Source organism: Myotis nattereri (genome assembly GCF_964212035.1).
Source record: "Myotis nattereri genome assembly, chromosome: 3".
NCBI classification, from domain to species: domain Eukaryota; kingdom Metazoa; phylum Chordata; class Mammalia; order Chiroptera; family Vespertilionidae; genus Myotis; species Myotis nattereri.
This window is the reverse complement of record NC_138077.1, coordinates 48,367,809-48,384,807: the sequence shown is the minus strand read 5'-3', so window position 1 is coordinate 48,384,807 and position 16,999 is coordinate 48,367,809. Positions and strand designations below refer to the sequence as shown.

Here is a 16,999-nt window from a genome sequence, read left to right as displayed (position 1 = left end):
GGAATGGGGGGGAACCAGGATGGGATGTGTGTGTGTGTGTGTGTGTAAATGGGGGGACCAGGCTGGTGTGTGTGTGTGTGCAGGAGTGGGGGCGGGTAGACTGCATTTCCATAGCTATGATAATAAATTAAAGGACATACACCAATAGAGATGTAGTAGAAAGCAGAGTGGGCTGAGAACCAAGAGCTGGACATGCTGGTGACTTGCTGTGTGATTTTATAGAAATCATGTTTCCTTTCAGGGTCTCAGTTTCCTACTCTATAAAGTGCTATAGTGAAGCAGAAATACAGGGTTCTGGGAGAGTCCTGGAAGGCAAGAGGGTGACAGAGGGAGGGAAGGAGAAGGGGGAGGAAGCTGAACAGAGGGAGAGACAGGTGAGGGAGGCGAAGGGAGGGGAGTAGAGATAGAGAATGCCTTTTAGTAAGACAGTGAAAAGAAGTTGCAAATTGAAACTGTGAGTCTCATGAGGGCTTTTTATCCCCCCATCTTTTGCATTTTTAGTGTTTACACATACTTTGTAATTTGGGGGAAAATACAAATTGAATTAATGGAGAACCTGAGACGGCTAACTAGAGAAAAAAGAGCCAGGGGGGAAAGGAGAGGGAGCAAGCACAGCTCGGGAGCACCTGGCGTTCCCAATCCCACTCAGGTGGTCCCCACACCGCGCTGGACCTCTCAGCCCAGAGCACCTTGGCCAACCGGGCTGAAACCGCCAGGGGGCGCTGCGCCGCGGCCCGCCTGGGCGGGGGGCGGAGCTGCTTTAAAATGCGGTGCCCCGCAGGTTGGCGTCTCATTCCCTGAGCCTGGGAGCAGCCACAGCTTCTCGCACCCCGACTCCAGCGCCAACCCGGACTTGGACCCGGACCTAGAATCTCTCCAGTAGCGCCGCAAGGAGCAGGACTCCCGGCAAAAACTTCCCCCGCGCGGCTCCGCCACCCCCAGGAGCCCCGACGGAGCCTCTGCAAACTCCACCTGCTGCACCTGCGATCCCGGAGCCAGCCAGGGCGCCCGAGCGAAGCATGGCCAACGCAGGGCTGCAACTGCTGGGCTTCATCCTGGCCTTCGTGGGCTGGATTGGAGCCATCGCCAGCACTGCGATGCCCCAGTGGAAGGTTCACTCCTATGCGGGCGACAACATCGTGACAGCCCAGTCCATCTACGAGGGGCTGTGGATGTCCTGCGTGTCGCAGAGTACCGGGCAGATCCAGTGCAAAGTCTATGACTCCTTGCTGAACCTGAACAGTGAGTGCATTCCCCTCCCCCACAGTTGGGATCCAAGCCCCCAGCCCCCAGAGATTCCGTTCGGGGTAGAGGCTATCAGCTGGTTCTGCTTTGTGATTCCAAGGTTATCAGTCTTCAGTTTATCAAGTCATTCGATCATGAGAGGAAGTAGAAAGAGCTGCGCTTTGGGAAAAGGGAGGTCCAGGACTAAGCTCTAGTTTTGCCTCTAATTCCCTGGGTAACACTTTTTCTCCTCCTCTAGGTGTGGTTTCATCTAAATTCCAATGAGCGTGGGGTGGAGATTGAGAGGTGAGGGCCAAACTCTGACCTGAGTTCTCAGGCCTCCCCTGGACATTCGGAGATTCTCTGTGAATTGAAGAATGGTAGGGTGTAGACAAGAAAATAGTATGCCTTGAAAAGTTTGGAGCCTGGTAGTTTCTCATAGTACTACATGGAGTGCCTCAACTTAGTGCTTCTACTTACATTAAAGTTGGAATCTTTTGTTTCTTTTGATATTTAAGATGCAATAAGTGTGGGAGCCCCCTTTGCACCCCGTTTCATGACTTTTTGAAGAAGCCTCTTGAGATTCCCCTGAAGGTTGGGGATCTTCAGAGGAAGCAGCATTTGTAGGTTATTTTGGAAAGTGAAGGTTACTCATGGCAGGTAGGAAAAGGAAGACAAAAAAGAAAAGTCCTGAATAACCTCCCATCATAATCTGAAGGGAAGAATGAAGATACTGAAGCAAAATGCCATTAAGGAGATACAGCAGAGATCAGCTGGGGGAAGAAAAAATTAGCACAAAGAAGGGGTGGCTCTTCTCTCCAAGTTTCCACCTTCCACAAAGGATGTTCTCTGTAATGGGTGTTTGCTTCTTATTTCTGTCAAGGTGGAAAGGACTATGTAGAGAGAAATATTCCTAAGGATAGCAGGGAGAAAAGATGACAAGATGGCTCCCCCCCCCTTTATTATTTTTTAAATAAAGGCCTTTGAGTGCCTCGTCTAAAACTCATTAGATTCCCACTTACCTAGGTAACACCAATTTATGCCAACTGGAGTAACTTCCTTGAGATATTTAGTTGTCATGTAGCATGTGTCTGTTATGCCCTTGAACTAACTTGAAGAAAAGCTTCCTTAGTCTTTGCCTAGATCAGCGGTTCTCAACCTGTGGGTCGCGACCCTTTGGCGGTCGAATGACCCTGTCACAGGGGTCGCCTAAATACATCCTGCATATCAGATACTTACATTATGATTCATAACAGTAGCAACATTACAGTATGAAGTAGCGACGAAAATAATGTTATGGTTTGGGGCCACCACAACACGAGGAACTATATTAAAGGGTCGTGGCATTAGGAAGGTTGAGAACCACTGGCCTAGATAAACAAGTTTACCCACTGGCCCCTTTATGGGCTGAGGGTGAGCAGTGTTGTCATCGCTCAAGTTTATTTCAGTTGCTTGTTCACCTCCCTCATGTGGTTTTGTAAGAAGCCATCTACTTGAGGGTTATTGAATTTGTTTAAATGCCTTGAACACCTGTGGAATCTGGTTAGTCACTGTGTATGGTGGTTTTCAGTGTTGTCATTTTAGATTTTCAAAGTTCCCATTCTAGGACTTCTTTATGCCAGATATAACACGTATATTAGATATGCTCCTTTGTATAATCACGGAATCTCCCCGTGGAAAGATAAATACATGTAAGGAAATGGTGTCAGGAATTTGGGGTTCATGTTGAGGCATTGGCAGCTGGAGAAGGATCGAAGGGCAACTCTAGAGAGGTCTCTGATTCTTATGGTCAAAATAGTTCATTTTCAACATGTTTAAATAGGTCTCTTTAACTTCCTTAAATGACCAATGGAAGCAGATTGATTCACATTGCAAATACTCAACCAGGCCATCCCTACCGATGATAACATGACAAAATGTTTTATTTTCTTTTATTCTTAGTTACTAAAGCTATTACAGTTTTTGAAGTTGTGGTGGAAGAATTAAAACAATGTCCTCCTCATCTCCCCACTACACATTTTGGAGATTTCTGGATCAGAAATATATATTCCAGATCAGATTCCTCTTTTCATTTTGGTTAAAGCCAGAGATTATTCAAGGTGGGGCTGAGGCCTTTCTCTCAAAACCAATTCCCAGAAGAGGGAACTTTGACTCACAGGCATTCTCCCCAACCTGCAAATGACTCATAGGATGCCTTTGGATGGAGTCCAGAGAACCTGTCTCCATTCCTCCACCTGGGCAGTGGTGCTCACGCCCACCTGATGTAAAGACCTGGGTGGTGATTCATTGACTGGTTTTGGTAGAGTTCTGTCACCTCTGAATGTGAACAGGATTATCTGTATGTATAAGTAGTCTTCCTTGTAAAAAGTGGCATTCCTCGAAGTGCTTTTAGGTGAAAAGCTTGGCTAGAAGTTTCCTGAAATTGAACGTTGTTCTCTTTGTCAGTGGAGCCTACTTGGCGTCTTAGTGTCAAGATACAAGGATGTATCAAGGCCAAAGCACAAGACACGTTAAGATCCCTTGTTCCCCTGCTCTAAATAGTGTAAGCTGTATAAAGAATATTTCCATAAGTGTCTAAAGAGATATAGTGTGCTCAAAACAATGTAGGAAATGAGACACAGGGTGTGTTTTTTATTTAAGTGGTTCTTGCAAAGCAGTTTATGAAAATGTACCTGAGACACTCCCTGGGGAAACAAATGTTTCACTGTGCATTGTGATTTTGGACTGGCAATCCCATCTGCAGTACGTGACATTTATTGACATTGATGACTCCTGCAGCTGAAAGTTGGAATATACAAAAGAGAGTGACAGATGCAGTTAGAGTAGGTTTTTCTGGAGTATGCTGTACATCTTGTCTTGTTTTAACCCAATTTTCAAACTTTTAGCAAGCTAGTGTCTAGTTTATGTGCTTAGTTAACTGCTGGTTCTTGCTTGGCTTTAATAGCTAGGGTTTTCCAAAGACTGGGTTTCCACAGGAGGCTGCATGGTAGGAGGTGTCTAAGCAGAGAAATAAGTAAGCATTTTGTAGGAATGTTGTAGGCAAAATACAAGCACCAGACAAATGGGAGGTTAGACTAGACTCTCTTAAGTCACATCCAACTGTGGGATTCTGTAATTTGTTTATAAGCTCCTCTAACCTGCTCAACTTGCTTTGCATGAATCCACATGTGTGTAGGAGTGCTTAATGAGTATTGGTTGTCGGTGAGGTTGCCCAGTACTCTCACCATGATGTCAGGCTCGATCAAAGAGACAAAATCACTAACTTGGACAGACTTTGAAGCATAGGCAGAGAGGAGGGCACCCTTCACACTCCCTCAGAGTATGCCTGCTGAACCAAGGGTGTTCAAGGAGCCATTGGTGTTCAGATCTGTTCAAGAATTTGATCGGACCTCTGGAATGATAGATGTCAAAACAAAAATCCAGGCTTGAGATCAGAAGTTCATAATTCTTTACCCTGATTTTGCACTAACCAGTCATGTGTGTAATGGCGAACCACTTGGTCCCTCTGGGCTATAGTCTCCCCAATTATAAAATAGGACAGTGTGGGGGTGGGGTGGGGGGAATGGTGAGCTGAATCCATGATTCATTCCTCTCTTCAACAAACGTGAGCTGTCTTGCTCCTGGGAATGCAGCTAAGATGATATATAAGGTGCTAAACTTGATTTCTTCCAGTGCCAACATTCTTTGTAACTAACTGTTGTGATTGAGGGAAAAAGTTAAGTGGCACAGTTAAGGTTTCCTTGTTTGGGATGGTAAGTGGCATAGAGGAAATATAGAAATATAAATGTAATTGTGAGGCAATTACTCAACAGAAGGAAACAAGAAAGGGAGGAGGATGAGAGGAAAGAACGAAGGGAGGGAGGGTGGGAGGGTGGGAGGGAGGGAGGGAGGGAGGGAGGGAGAGAGAGAAGGAAGGAGGGAGAGAGGAAGGGAAAGAAAAGGAAGAAGGAAAGCAAACTAAAGCTGGTTAGGACATTCCAAAAAGTGGTAAGTCCTGCCTCATTTCAGATCACTTCAGTTCCTGACAGTGCTGGTGTCCTGAGGTCACACCCAATGGCCTCCAGCTCATGCAACAATAAAATGGAAATGCTAACAATAAAGACTCTTTGAGAAACTTTGAACTTGAGTAAAAGGGAGATTTTTTAACAAGGGAAAAGGCCAGGGTAGTATAGTTCTGTGATGGTCTGTGATGAGCTCATTTAACTGCAGAGGAGACTAGAACAGTTTTGCTCTAGTGACCCAATGTTCAGTTCATTGATTTCCCTATTACTTATTAAGCAACCACTGATTCAAAGAGGGACTATGTGAAAATGCAGATATACTTAAAATCTATGTTGTTGATGAAGTACACAGAGTAGCAATTTAATAATATGGCCGGTAAGTAGCATGAACAATGCCAGACATTTAAAGAAGATTTTGCTCCTTGTATAGTAAAACTTTAGAAAATCTTTAGAAGAAAAAAAAAATCCCACTTGGCTGTGCCTGTCTTTCTACACTTAATGTTGATCAGCTTAACTGTAGTGGATCAGTAATGTCTAACTCATTTCTTGTCTTGTAAGTAGAGATCTTTTTAAATATTTTTTTCAGATTATACTTTCAAGTTGCAAGTGGTAAGAACTTCATAGAGTCTTTAATCTCAAGATTATCAGTCTAGCTAAGTATAATTAAAAGACTGCCTTTTCCGTATATTGCTGAATAATGATGAGAAACAATAGTTTAGCTTCTCAAATGTTTGCTAAAATTTTCTCTGCAGACAACTTTAGTCCATGATAATAGTATTATAGAGGTATCTACCAATTTAAAGGGCCAAGAAAAGAACATATTTGTTTTTAGATTTGATTTAATCAAACCAGATCAGAGTTAGTAGTCCAACGCTATACCATACCTCCCTAGTCCAAAATTTTATTTTGTACCTTTTAAATATTTTTCTTCTCTGCCCTGCTGATCATCATTCCACTAGGAAAAAACTTCCTTGGAAGCTCATAAAATTATAAATATTTTAGAAAAACATTAAAATTAAATCAGATTCAGCAAAAAGTATGAATTTTTCCTCCCTGTATTAGTTATTAGCTTTTAATGTTCTAAACTAAGTCTGGTTTTATGTAGTAAGACTTTAGCATCCCTGGGCTCTCTAGGGAGGCATTTCTCAGTATTTTTTCCCAAAGGTTAAGCTTAACACCAGATAGTATTTTTTACTGATCTTATTAGTAGAATTTTAAAGGATAAAGACATGCTCTAATTTAAATTCATTGAACACAGATAGCATGATCTATATAGCTTGTCAGGTACCATTTTTAGTGTTTTGGGTGGGAATATGAACAAATATCTGACCCAAGTCTTCAAGGAGCTCACAATTATATATTTTAGATATCTGACTTAGAAGACTTCCATAGACATTAATTTGAAGGATTCATCTGGTTCCAGCTTAAAACTGCAATTTAGATTCTATCTGCACATAAAATCCTCATAACTTCTAATACACTTGCTTACTTTGATTTTTAAACCACTATTATATACACTCAGATAGTGAGTGTTTTGCTGTTATGATTCTCAGCCTTTTTCCTTTGTATTTTTACATCCCTCCCCCCCGTCACCATCATGATAGTTAAGAATTAACCCAAATGTCTACAATGAAGCAAAATGAGATTTTGTGTTTGATGCCCATCTAGTAATGTAAAATATAAGGAAATGTCCTAAGTCAATGGATGCCAAGGACATAAATGAATATATATATATATATATATATATATATATATATATATATATATTTATATATTTATATATATATATATACTGCTTCACAAAATAGCACTATTGATTTATCAGATTTGTAAAAGTGGAAGAGTGAAATGGGTACGGCATGAATTAAGTGTGGATTTGTCGGGGGAGGGGGCAGAATTTAAAGGGGACAAAATCTAGCAACAAAAACTGTGAATCTTAGATCATCCCTGGTGAGTGCAAAGGGAGCTTTGAAGTAGTTCATCCATGTGTGCTCCCTGCCTGCATGGCTTTATCCAGACCTGACTCATGAGACTGAGGCCCGTAGACTCCTCATGAAGAACATCTTGTGATCCAAGTGCTCAGACCTGCCAGACTGGTGGCCTGCTGTTTTTACGTAAAACACACACCAGAATGATTATTATGGAAGCTGGGTTTGGTTTGAGGCCCTACAGCTCCAACAAAGTGGAAAGCTTGGAGAGAGATCAGAGAAAGAAACAAAAGTGATGAATAGTCAGGAAATGGAGTATTCGCGAGAAAACAAAGTGGAGGTGGCTGAGAAGTGTAGGAGCCTATGCATATTTGAAGGGCTAGCATAGGAAAAATGTTGACTGTGCCCTCTATACCAAGGGTAAGCATCCCATCACCCCTTCTTTAAGAACCTCCAGTGACTTCTTATTACACTTAGAATAAACTCCGAACACTTTACCCTACCTTGCAAAGCCCTGCCTGATTTACGCCTCTGTGTACTTTGCTAAACCCTCCTCAATTTACTTTCCACATCCTATAATCTGCCAGGAGAGTGACCAGCTGTCCCTGTTGGTGCAGGATTGAGGGTCTTCCCTGGATATAGGACAGGTAGTTTTATTTTTATTTTTCAGTTTATTTTTTATTGTTGACAGTATTAGAGATGTCCCCCATTTCTCTCCTTTGGTCCCCTCCACCCAGTCCCTGCCCCACACAGGCCTTCACCAAACTATTGTCTGTGTAGCACAAGTAGTTTTAAAACCAAGATAGTCCCAAGTAAATGGACCCCAGGTCACCCTATCCTGCCACGTGGATCATCTCCTCTGCCAGTATTCCTTCGCTTTAAATGATTGCCTTCTGAGTGGAGTTTGAAATCTCTGTGTGTATAAGAGTTTAGATATTTTATTTTCATTTTCATTCTTAGTAATGATTGCCTTTGCAAAAACGTTTGGTAAATCAGACGGAAAGACACACCTAATGGTGGAGTCCTTGGTACTTTCCTCTTCACACCACAGTGGAATATGTGTTTTGATTCAGCAGCTCTTATACCACACTGGAATCTTAAGATAAGTGTGTAGGTAGGGTGCATGTATACCCACACACACACTTATAAGGAGGGGTGAAAGGGAGTGTCTCTGGTTTGCCTTTTAATTAAATCAAGTAAAAATGTATTTTGGCTTCCAAAATATCTCTCAAATACAAAAAAAAAGAAAAAAAGAAAAAGAAAAAAACCCCAAAAAACACACAAAAACATTTGCTACTTCTTAGATAGAGGTTACTGTGATTTTATCAGAGATTGGTCATGGCTAGAATGGAAATATTTAAAAAAAATAAAAATTGAATGATGTTTTAGATCTTAGTGTTAATTAGGATTGGTAATTCAAGGTCTTAGCTCTGAAAATACTAAGACTGAGCCTAGGTCTCAATTAGACAACGAGATATAAAACCTTTCTATCATGTCAGACACTTTTGAAGAGCATCAAGAAGTCAACTAGCCAGTTTTTCTCAGTGGATAGAGCATCAGCCTGTGGACTGAAGAGTCCTGGGTTCGATTCTGGCCAAAGGTACATGCCCAGGTTGTGGGTTTGATCCCCAGAGAGAGGCATGTAGGAGGCAGCCGATCAATGATTTTCTCTCATTATTGATGTTTCTATCTCTCTCTCTGTCCCTCTCCCTTCCTCTATGAAATAAAAATATATTTTTTTAAAAAGAAGTCAATTGTTCCAACTCCCTGATAAGAGATACCATCACTCACACTTTACATGATAGAATCATGGTCCCAAAGAATAATAAGTAGCTTACTGAAGATAGCATGGTTTGGTTTGATGTAAATAGTATTTATATATGCAGAAATACTTGTCACGTGTGAGCACTGCCAGTGAGATAATGATCTTTATGTGGAGGAAGTAAATCTAGAATTAATCAAACTCATCTTGCCAGCATAGTTTCAGTTTGTTTTCTTTAAGTCTGTGCCTTTATGCCACAATGATGGTGCCATGGTTTTACCCTTTAGGAAACATACTGGCATAACCTCTGCCCCCTGCCCCCATCTGTGTGATCATGACTTAGTTTGCAATGACAATAACAGGAAATCAGAAAATGAATGGAACCCTGAGAAATGCTCCATTGAATTATTGTCTGCTATTTGACAACATGACAATGAAAACAGTCATGGCGATAGCTCTGAATATGAATTCACTATGTTCTAAAGTAACATGGGAAAGGTTATTTAGTTTTGTTCTAAGAAAATGACACTCATATTCCCCAAACTCACCTCAGTCACTTGAGATACAAATGCTGTTTATTCAGCCATGATAATCAATGAGAAATTCATTTCTTATCTTCCCAATTCACCTCTGTCTTTTCTGAAGCCTGATGGCTGGGGTATAAAGCTGTTGACTATTACCAAGATATATTAATATTATAAATGGTTTAACATTAAGGATAAAACATATGATTATATTTCAAAATTAAAATACTCCATTAGTAAGGATTAAAGATGTATTAGATCAGATAACCCTATTGAACCAGATCATTATTTTTCCAGAGGAATTTGACTTTAATGTTAAAAACATAAGATGTTAGAGCCTAAGGGCTTCTTATCCATTATCCAGCCAGTTGTTGGGTTTTCTGGAGAAGAAACTAAGTTGCTTACCTACAGAAACATCACTAGAACTGGGATCTCCTGACTCCCAGTTTAAATTTCTTTCTTCAATACAACATTGAAATATACTTGGTCTTCTACCACTCTTCTCTTATTGGTCTATATATGATTAATTTTACATGTTCTAAAATATTTTCTGCCAGGCACTTTGCAAGCAACCCGTGCCTTGATGGTGGTTTGCATCCTGCTGGGACTAATAGCTATCTTTGTGGCCACTGTTGGCATGAAGTGTATGAAGTGCCTGGAGGATGATGAGGTCCAGAAGATGCGGATGGCTGTCATTGGAGGCGTGATATTTCTTATTGCAGGTAAGACAGGCCCTGCCCCTCTTTCTAAACTGTCTCTGGCATGGTTTTATCTTACTAAACTATCTCTGGCACGGTTTGAGATTTAGCTTTCCATTTCCTTAGACAATGTTGGATTTCTTGCACATGAATTGATTTATTTCAGTCCTTTTTAAATCTGACGACATGGAAACCTTAAGTCCAGCTGACTTTCACATTCTCAAAGAGGAACCAAATGAAAATTTGAGATCTGTGCTCACAGTGAACAGGTCTATTATTCTTTCTGGTTTCAGTTGCCAACCGGTTTATTAGAACCAGTTTCCCCAGGTGAAGAGCAAGCTCTCCTATCTAGCAAACCCTAAGGAACAACTCTATTTACATAGAAAATTTTCATGGCATCCCCACAGACAACATATGGCAAGGATAGGGAGTAGTAAGAGAGAATATAAAGAATGTGTGAATCAAGTAGGTGTGTGAAGAATGGATGGGGTTGGAATTATTAGAGGAAAATGAGAACATCATTTCAGTAGGGTAGATCTAATTCCAAAATAAACAGGATGTACCCATAAGTCAGTGAAGAGAAAGGCTGATTAGAGTGGAGGTAGAAGGTGGCATGGAGTGGAGGTAGGAAATTGGGTTAAATGAATTAAGAATGAAAACAATACAGAGAGGCCTTGAAAAAGACCAATATATATTTGTTGACTTACTGAAGTATTGCTTAATGAGTTAGATATGTGACCTTTAAGAAAATGAGAACCAGAGAAAGGCATGGTAGTTCCATTTTAGTGTTATAATAAGCTTATTTTAAATAAGATTGCATGTATGTGTATAAAATAGTATTTAATATATAGTCTATTTTTGAAGTAAACTAGTATATACTGTACATAATATAGTAGTCTATTGGTTTGAAATCACACCAATGACATAATCTATCTCTAGGAGAAACCAGAATTAGACTTTCTTTTCTCATTTCCTCTTTGACAAAAAACCTTGTAAGGGCCTTTGCCCCAGCATGATATTGGATTTAACCAATAATGAAGAGTGACTGTGGCTTTGCTAAAGATTTGGTTAGTTGAAAGTCACCAGTCTTTCAGATTTCCACATTAGCCCTCCCACCCCTCTGCAAAAAAACCACACACACCCCCATGGATGGTGCTTTAATTCCCAAAAGTTTAATATTACATCAAAGGCTAGGGATAAATTTACTGCATAGCACCCTTCCATTGCTTACCTTTTTGTAACTTCCCTGAATGATTGCATCACTCCCAGTTCAGTTTAGTAAGGGATTTCCTAGGGAGTGAGGGTCGAAAGTTCCAAAGTAGTCTCATGATGCATCTGAACAGCCAAAAGCACTCATGTTTTCTGTCAAGTATTAGAGGAAATTAACTTGGACACATTTTTTTTTTTTTTTGAGGTGGAGGAAAATGGAGCATTGAAAAATTTAATCTGTCTATATTGATGGTTTCTTAGAATTACTATGAAAGAAAGTTATTTAATTTATTTGGATTAGAAACATCAAGATATTTTATACTTGTTTCAAATGATAGAATGAATTATTTTGATTAAGTAGATTCTTTGGTATTACTAAAATATGAAATAAATGGAAAACTGGGAGTGTGCTGTATACATTTACCTGTTGTGGCACATCTCAAGGCAATATCTGGCAGGTCTGGCCAGTGGAACAGTAGGAATTTGGGTGGTCTGGACCATTCTGAGACAGTTTCTGCTCTTCCCTGCTACCTAGCCACTTACTATCTTTTTGATCCTACAGAAATGTAAATTTTGCTCTTTGGTCAAGAAGAATATAGAAGGGTTTTCATTTCCCCTTTTTCAAGTGACTCATCTATAGTAATAAGGACATTGGTTTTATGAAAAGTAATTTAGTACACTAATGTGTAACAATATCTTTGAAGATCATAAATGACATGAACCTCCTGAATTGTTTCCAAAAATGCTTTATTGGTGCCAGTGACCTTGAACTATAAATGAATAAGATGACAGAGTACAACCTGTGCCTAACTCTGACCTAATGTTTTGGTCTGTCTTAACAGAATACTTGGAATAAAAGAGGTCTTAACTTCTAATGTCTCTAAATTAAAATTGTCTAAAATTGACTAAATTCAAAATGTCAGCATTATTGGTGAGATTTAATTCTTGTAATGGGCTGTATATTTAATTCTTATCAATGTAATGGACTGTATATTTATGCTCAGTGTTCCATAATGATTAACAGTCTTTTGTTTTTAATTTCTCTAGGTCTAGCTGCTTTAGTTGCCACAGCATGGTATGGCCACAGAATTGTTCAAGAATTCTATGACCCCATGACACCAGTCAATGCCAGGTAAGGCTACTCATGTGTAAAATAGCTTGTTTTCTGAGAAAATACTCTTTTTATTTTCTGCAAAGTCCAGCTAGTGTCACAGCTTCCCAGATTTGCTTTCTGGAATTCTATGCCAAACTTAAAAATAATTTGAATGGCCTGTGATGCATGTTAAAATAAGTTTGATAATTGCTTTAACCGCCCATATGAATGATAGAACATATTTGAGGTAGAAAAGTTGTAAGCTTTATATTTTGCAACTGTGTGTTGGGCCTTTTCTCTTGTTTTCTTTTTAATATTAATAAATTTGAAATGTACTTTTTGAAATATATTGTGATGCTTACAACACTTAATTGTGATTATTTGTCGCTAACACACAGCTTATGATTGAAAAAATAGTACTTACTACTCTATGCTTTAATGAATAATACTTCATTCTCATTAGTTTGACTTTATTTATGAAAAGAAGTTTATTTATGAAAAAATAAGTTGTGATGCTACTTTGAAATTTTCTGTTCCACTACAACAATAAAATTGACTTTCCAAAGGTCAACTTTCTTAATATTGCAAGTTGTGGAAGTTCAAGGGCTGATTCTTGACTCTCATGTAACAGCACTCTTTGATCAGGGACAAGGCTCTTTGTCTCACTGCGTTCATGTCTTTAAAGCCTAATAACTACATTCGGAGTCAGGATGTTAAGAGGTAATTATTGTTTGTGAGTGTCAGGATGAATAGATGAAAAATCCCAGTGGTTGGATAGATAAGGTGTGATTCTTTTTATATAATCACCCACATACAGGAGGATACACAGTGCAATGATTGTGTTGGATCCCTTCCCATAAGATTTACAATGTAGGGACAGAGACTGCTGGAGGTCAATAGGCTAACATTTTACTAGTAATGGATGTGAAGAGCAGTTTATAAATTGCTAGGTACAGTACACATGTTATTTTCATGTCTCAGATTATCCTGAAAGGAGTCCAGTAAGGAAGATTGGATTATCCCCCTTTAAGAGAAGCAGAAACTGCGGTCAAAAAGTGAAATTACTAGCACATAATTGTAGCAGTTGAGAGTTTGCATTTGGATCCGAACCCAGGCCTCATAATTCCAGATATAGCTTTCTCTACTTTTGTTGTCTACCATCAGACACAGATCCTCTCCCCAAGAGTCTGGCTTAATACATCCACTTAGATCAGCTTAATCTAGAAAGCTCCATGGATTGCTTAGAAGTCTTTTTTCTAAACCATAAATTTCATATTTCAGTGTTTATAGGTACCTGGGATAAACTATTAAAAACTCTAATGGATGCCCTGGCCAGTTTGGCTCAATGGATAGAATGTTGGCCCATGGATTGAAGGGTTCTGGGTTTGATTCCGGTCAAGGGCACATTCCTTGATTGCAGGCTCAATCAAGGGCATGATGTGTCTCTCTCACATCAATGTTTCTCTGTCTCCTCCTCCTCCCTTCCACTCTCTCTAAAACTCAATGGAAAAATATCCTCATGTAAAGATTAACAACAACAACAAATAAAAACTCTAATGGTCTAGCACTTTAGGAGTTTCTTTATACTAGTAGAATATGGTTGCTATGTGTTGATAGCATGACTTGTTAAGCTTGAGCCTAGAAATCATAGTTCAAACCTGACTCCTAATGTATAAACAGATGCTTTACAAGTCTCCTACATATGGAAGAGTCTTTGGAAATATTTGTGCAATTGACCTGGTGTTGCATGCTGTATTGCCTGATCTACTATTGCAAATTGTCAACAACTGTAATGTAAACATTCTTGTGTGTGCAAGCACAAACCTGAAAGTACTTCCCCCAGGAATCATGGGGGATTGTTTTCAGTGGGAAAAAAATATAATGAGATTTCTAATTACATTAGAAAACTTTCCAGTGATTCATTGATTAAGCAAATGCGTTACCTTTTCCTCTCAGGTATGAATTTGGTGCGGCTCTCTTCACTGGCTGGGCTGCTGCTTCTCTCTGCCTTCTGGGAGGTGCCCTACTTTGCTGCTCCTGCCCCCGAAAAACATCTTACCCAACACCACGGCCCTATCCCAAGCCTGCACCTTCCAGTGGGAAAGACTACGTGTGACACAGAAGCAAAACGAGACAACCCTGGAACAAATAGAAAATGGACATTGAAATACTATGATTGACTTTAAGACCTTGAACTTTGACTATTGTCATCTGAACTGCGGTGTTATTAAAAAAGAAAACCACACATTTTTTAAAAATACCCATTGCTAAAAATGACTAAGTCTTATCTCCTTTCCTTAATACAGGAGGGAAGCCTTTTCCATGTGTATTACTGCTTCCCACTGAGTAATCATCTTAAATGTGGGGAGGGGTGCTCCTTAATTATAGATATGTATATAGACATGTTTTTCTATAAAAAATTAGTTAGTGAAATCTCTTATTATGTTGGCATCAACATAGTTGAAACATATCTAAAATATATATATATTTAAGTCTATATTGATTAAATAAGCAGTTTCTTTGGTTTTTGCCTCTTCTTTCTATATGTACACACATATAATAGGTCAGATATCATTTACCCTCCTTAATCAGCTTTTAGTGTCTTTGACATAAGACCTAAACTACTAAGCAAGTATAAATTCTTTCCGTTCCTCACATGTGCCCTTTTCATGTAATTATTTTCCTTTTTTTTTTTTACCATGATCTTACAACACTTGCTTTGTCATCAGTCAATCATTCTTCATGCCTTTATTTGTTTTGTTTTTTTTTTTAATAGGTTGGGCTTAAACTTTTAAATCTAGCAACATATTTCCTAAGCATATTATTTAATTTCTAAAATCAATAAGTTTCTCTTATAACTCAGAGCTTTGGGGGCAAATCTTTCTGCATGGCCAGATGATATACTCCCGTTGACCTTCCCACCTCATCTCTGCATTCTGACCTGTTACACTCTTGTTTGCTTTGAAAATATTTGCCTTTTTGAGCAAGTGTGTGCTGCTTTCCCAGTGTTGTAACACAATTTCATTGATTGAATTTTTAAGGTATTTATTTACCGGTGTATCCCTCCAAACTATCTTTTCTGCCCCCTCTCTCCTCAGCTATATGCTTTCTCATACACAATTATCATATAGTTACCTGATCCCAGAGAAATATGGTCTGTTTTTCTGCATGAAGTGCTAGATTTTCTGTAGTGATAATCTGGTGACAAATATTCTCTCTGTAGCTGTCAGCAAGTCACTTATTCTTTCTCCTCTTTTCCCATCTGTTAAATTGAGATAATGATACTTAACTATCTGGTGGAGGTGGTGTGACTATTAATTAGTTGGTGTTATGCTCATTCTTTAAACATGAAATATGTCTGAGTAGTGTTTTTATTTGCTCAGTTGGTGGTTAGAACTCATTGAACCAAACCTGCACACGCCTTCACACTGTTTGTATCTTCCTTCCCACTCCAGTCCATTTCCTTTCTCTCAGCTGCACCAATCATGTTGGTGGGACTCTGTTCCATTTTAACAATTGCTCTTAGTTTTCCAGTCAGTGGAAAATGCTCCTTTACTGAGCAAGATGATACAATGAAAAGGGAGTTGGCGTTGGTGTCTGGAGACCTGATTTGAGTCTTGGTGCTATCAGTTACTGTCTGAGTTGGCCTAGATTTATTGTTTCATCTGTAAAAAAGGGATTGTGATTCCTGGCCTGCCTGCCTCACAGGGCTTTTGTGGGAATCTGGTAAGATAGAATATGTGCAAATGTGGTTTGTAAGGTGAAAAGTGCTATAATAAAGGAAAGAAGTAAGGATTTTAAGTGCATAAATTTGGGATTACTTTTCATATGACTGAAAAGATAAATTTTAAGGAATGGGTTTCTTGCCATAACCAATCTCTCAAGTAATGAGACACTATAGAGACATTCAGCTTACTAAATGAAGTGGATTCTAAGGAAGTCGGATTCTTCAGTGTGGCCTGATGCTTTTTTTGTGGCTAAGCTTTTTTCCTCTTAAGCATGCAGACTTAACCTATCACAAGTCTGCAGTCGTAGTGGGTAAAACAGAAGTGTAAGTATTGGCAAAGCCAAAGTATGGAAGGTTTTTTGAATTATAATAACTTGCAAGGATATTCAAGGTGAATAGTCGTTAAGTGATGCCTTCTGACTTAGTGCTGTTAGGTATTGCTAACACTGATAGGTTTGTTTGGGAATGGTCATTCATAGTGAAACCACATAGGCAAGTTATCCAGAGGATTGTATCATTATCATATGAGGGTTTGAAACTAGTAACTTTCAGTCTTCCAACCTGAGTCTATGTTTCAGTATAACTCAGAGAGCCTTTGCAACTTACATAAATCCTAACAATGTGCGAGTGTAAACGCATGTGGTTTACTAGTTGCTAAATTCTGCAAAAACAATCTATAATCCAAAATCACCACCATGATTGTTACACCAGAAGTTAGTCAATTTTGATATTTTTGTATTCTGTTACTGTACCTTAAACAAACCCAATGAATATTTTGGGATTTTGTAATGGAAATTTGTATAAAGCATTATTCTTTTTCAATAATTGTTGGG

The 16,999-nt window shown here is 39.2% G+C and overlaps 1 protein-coding gene across 1 annotated transcript; it reads left to right on the top strand.

Moving 5' to 3' along the window:
• The first annotated feature begins 855 nt into the window (after window positions 1-855).
• Window positions 856-16,229, top strand: CLDN1 (claudin 1). The gene is made up of 4 exons (XM_081087943.1): window positions 856-1,242; window positions 9,997-10,161; window positions 12,394-12,478; window positions 14,396-16,229. The coding sequence occupies exons 1-4, from the start codon at window positions 1,020-1,022 to the stop codon at window positions 14,553-14,555; spliced, it is 633 nt and encodes a 210-aa protein (XP_080944069.1). The 5' UTR covers window positions 856-1,019; the 3' UTR covers window positions 14,556-16,229.
• Window positions 16,230-16,999: the final 770 nt, after the last annotated feature.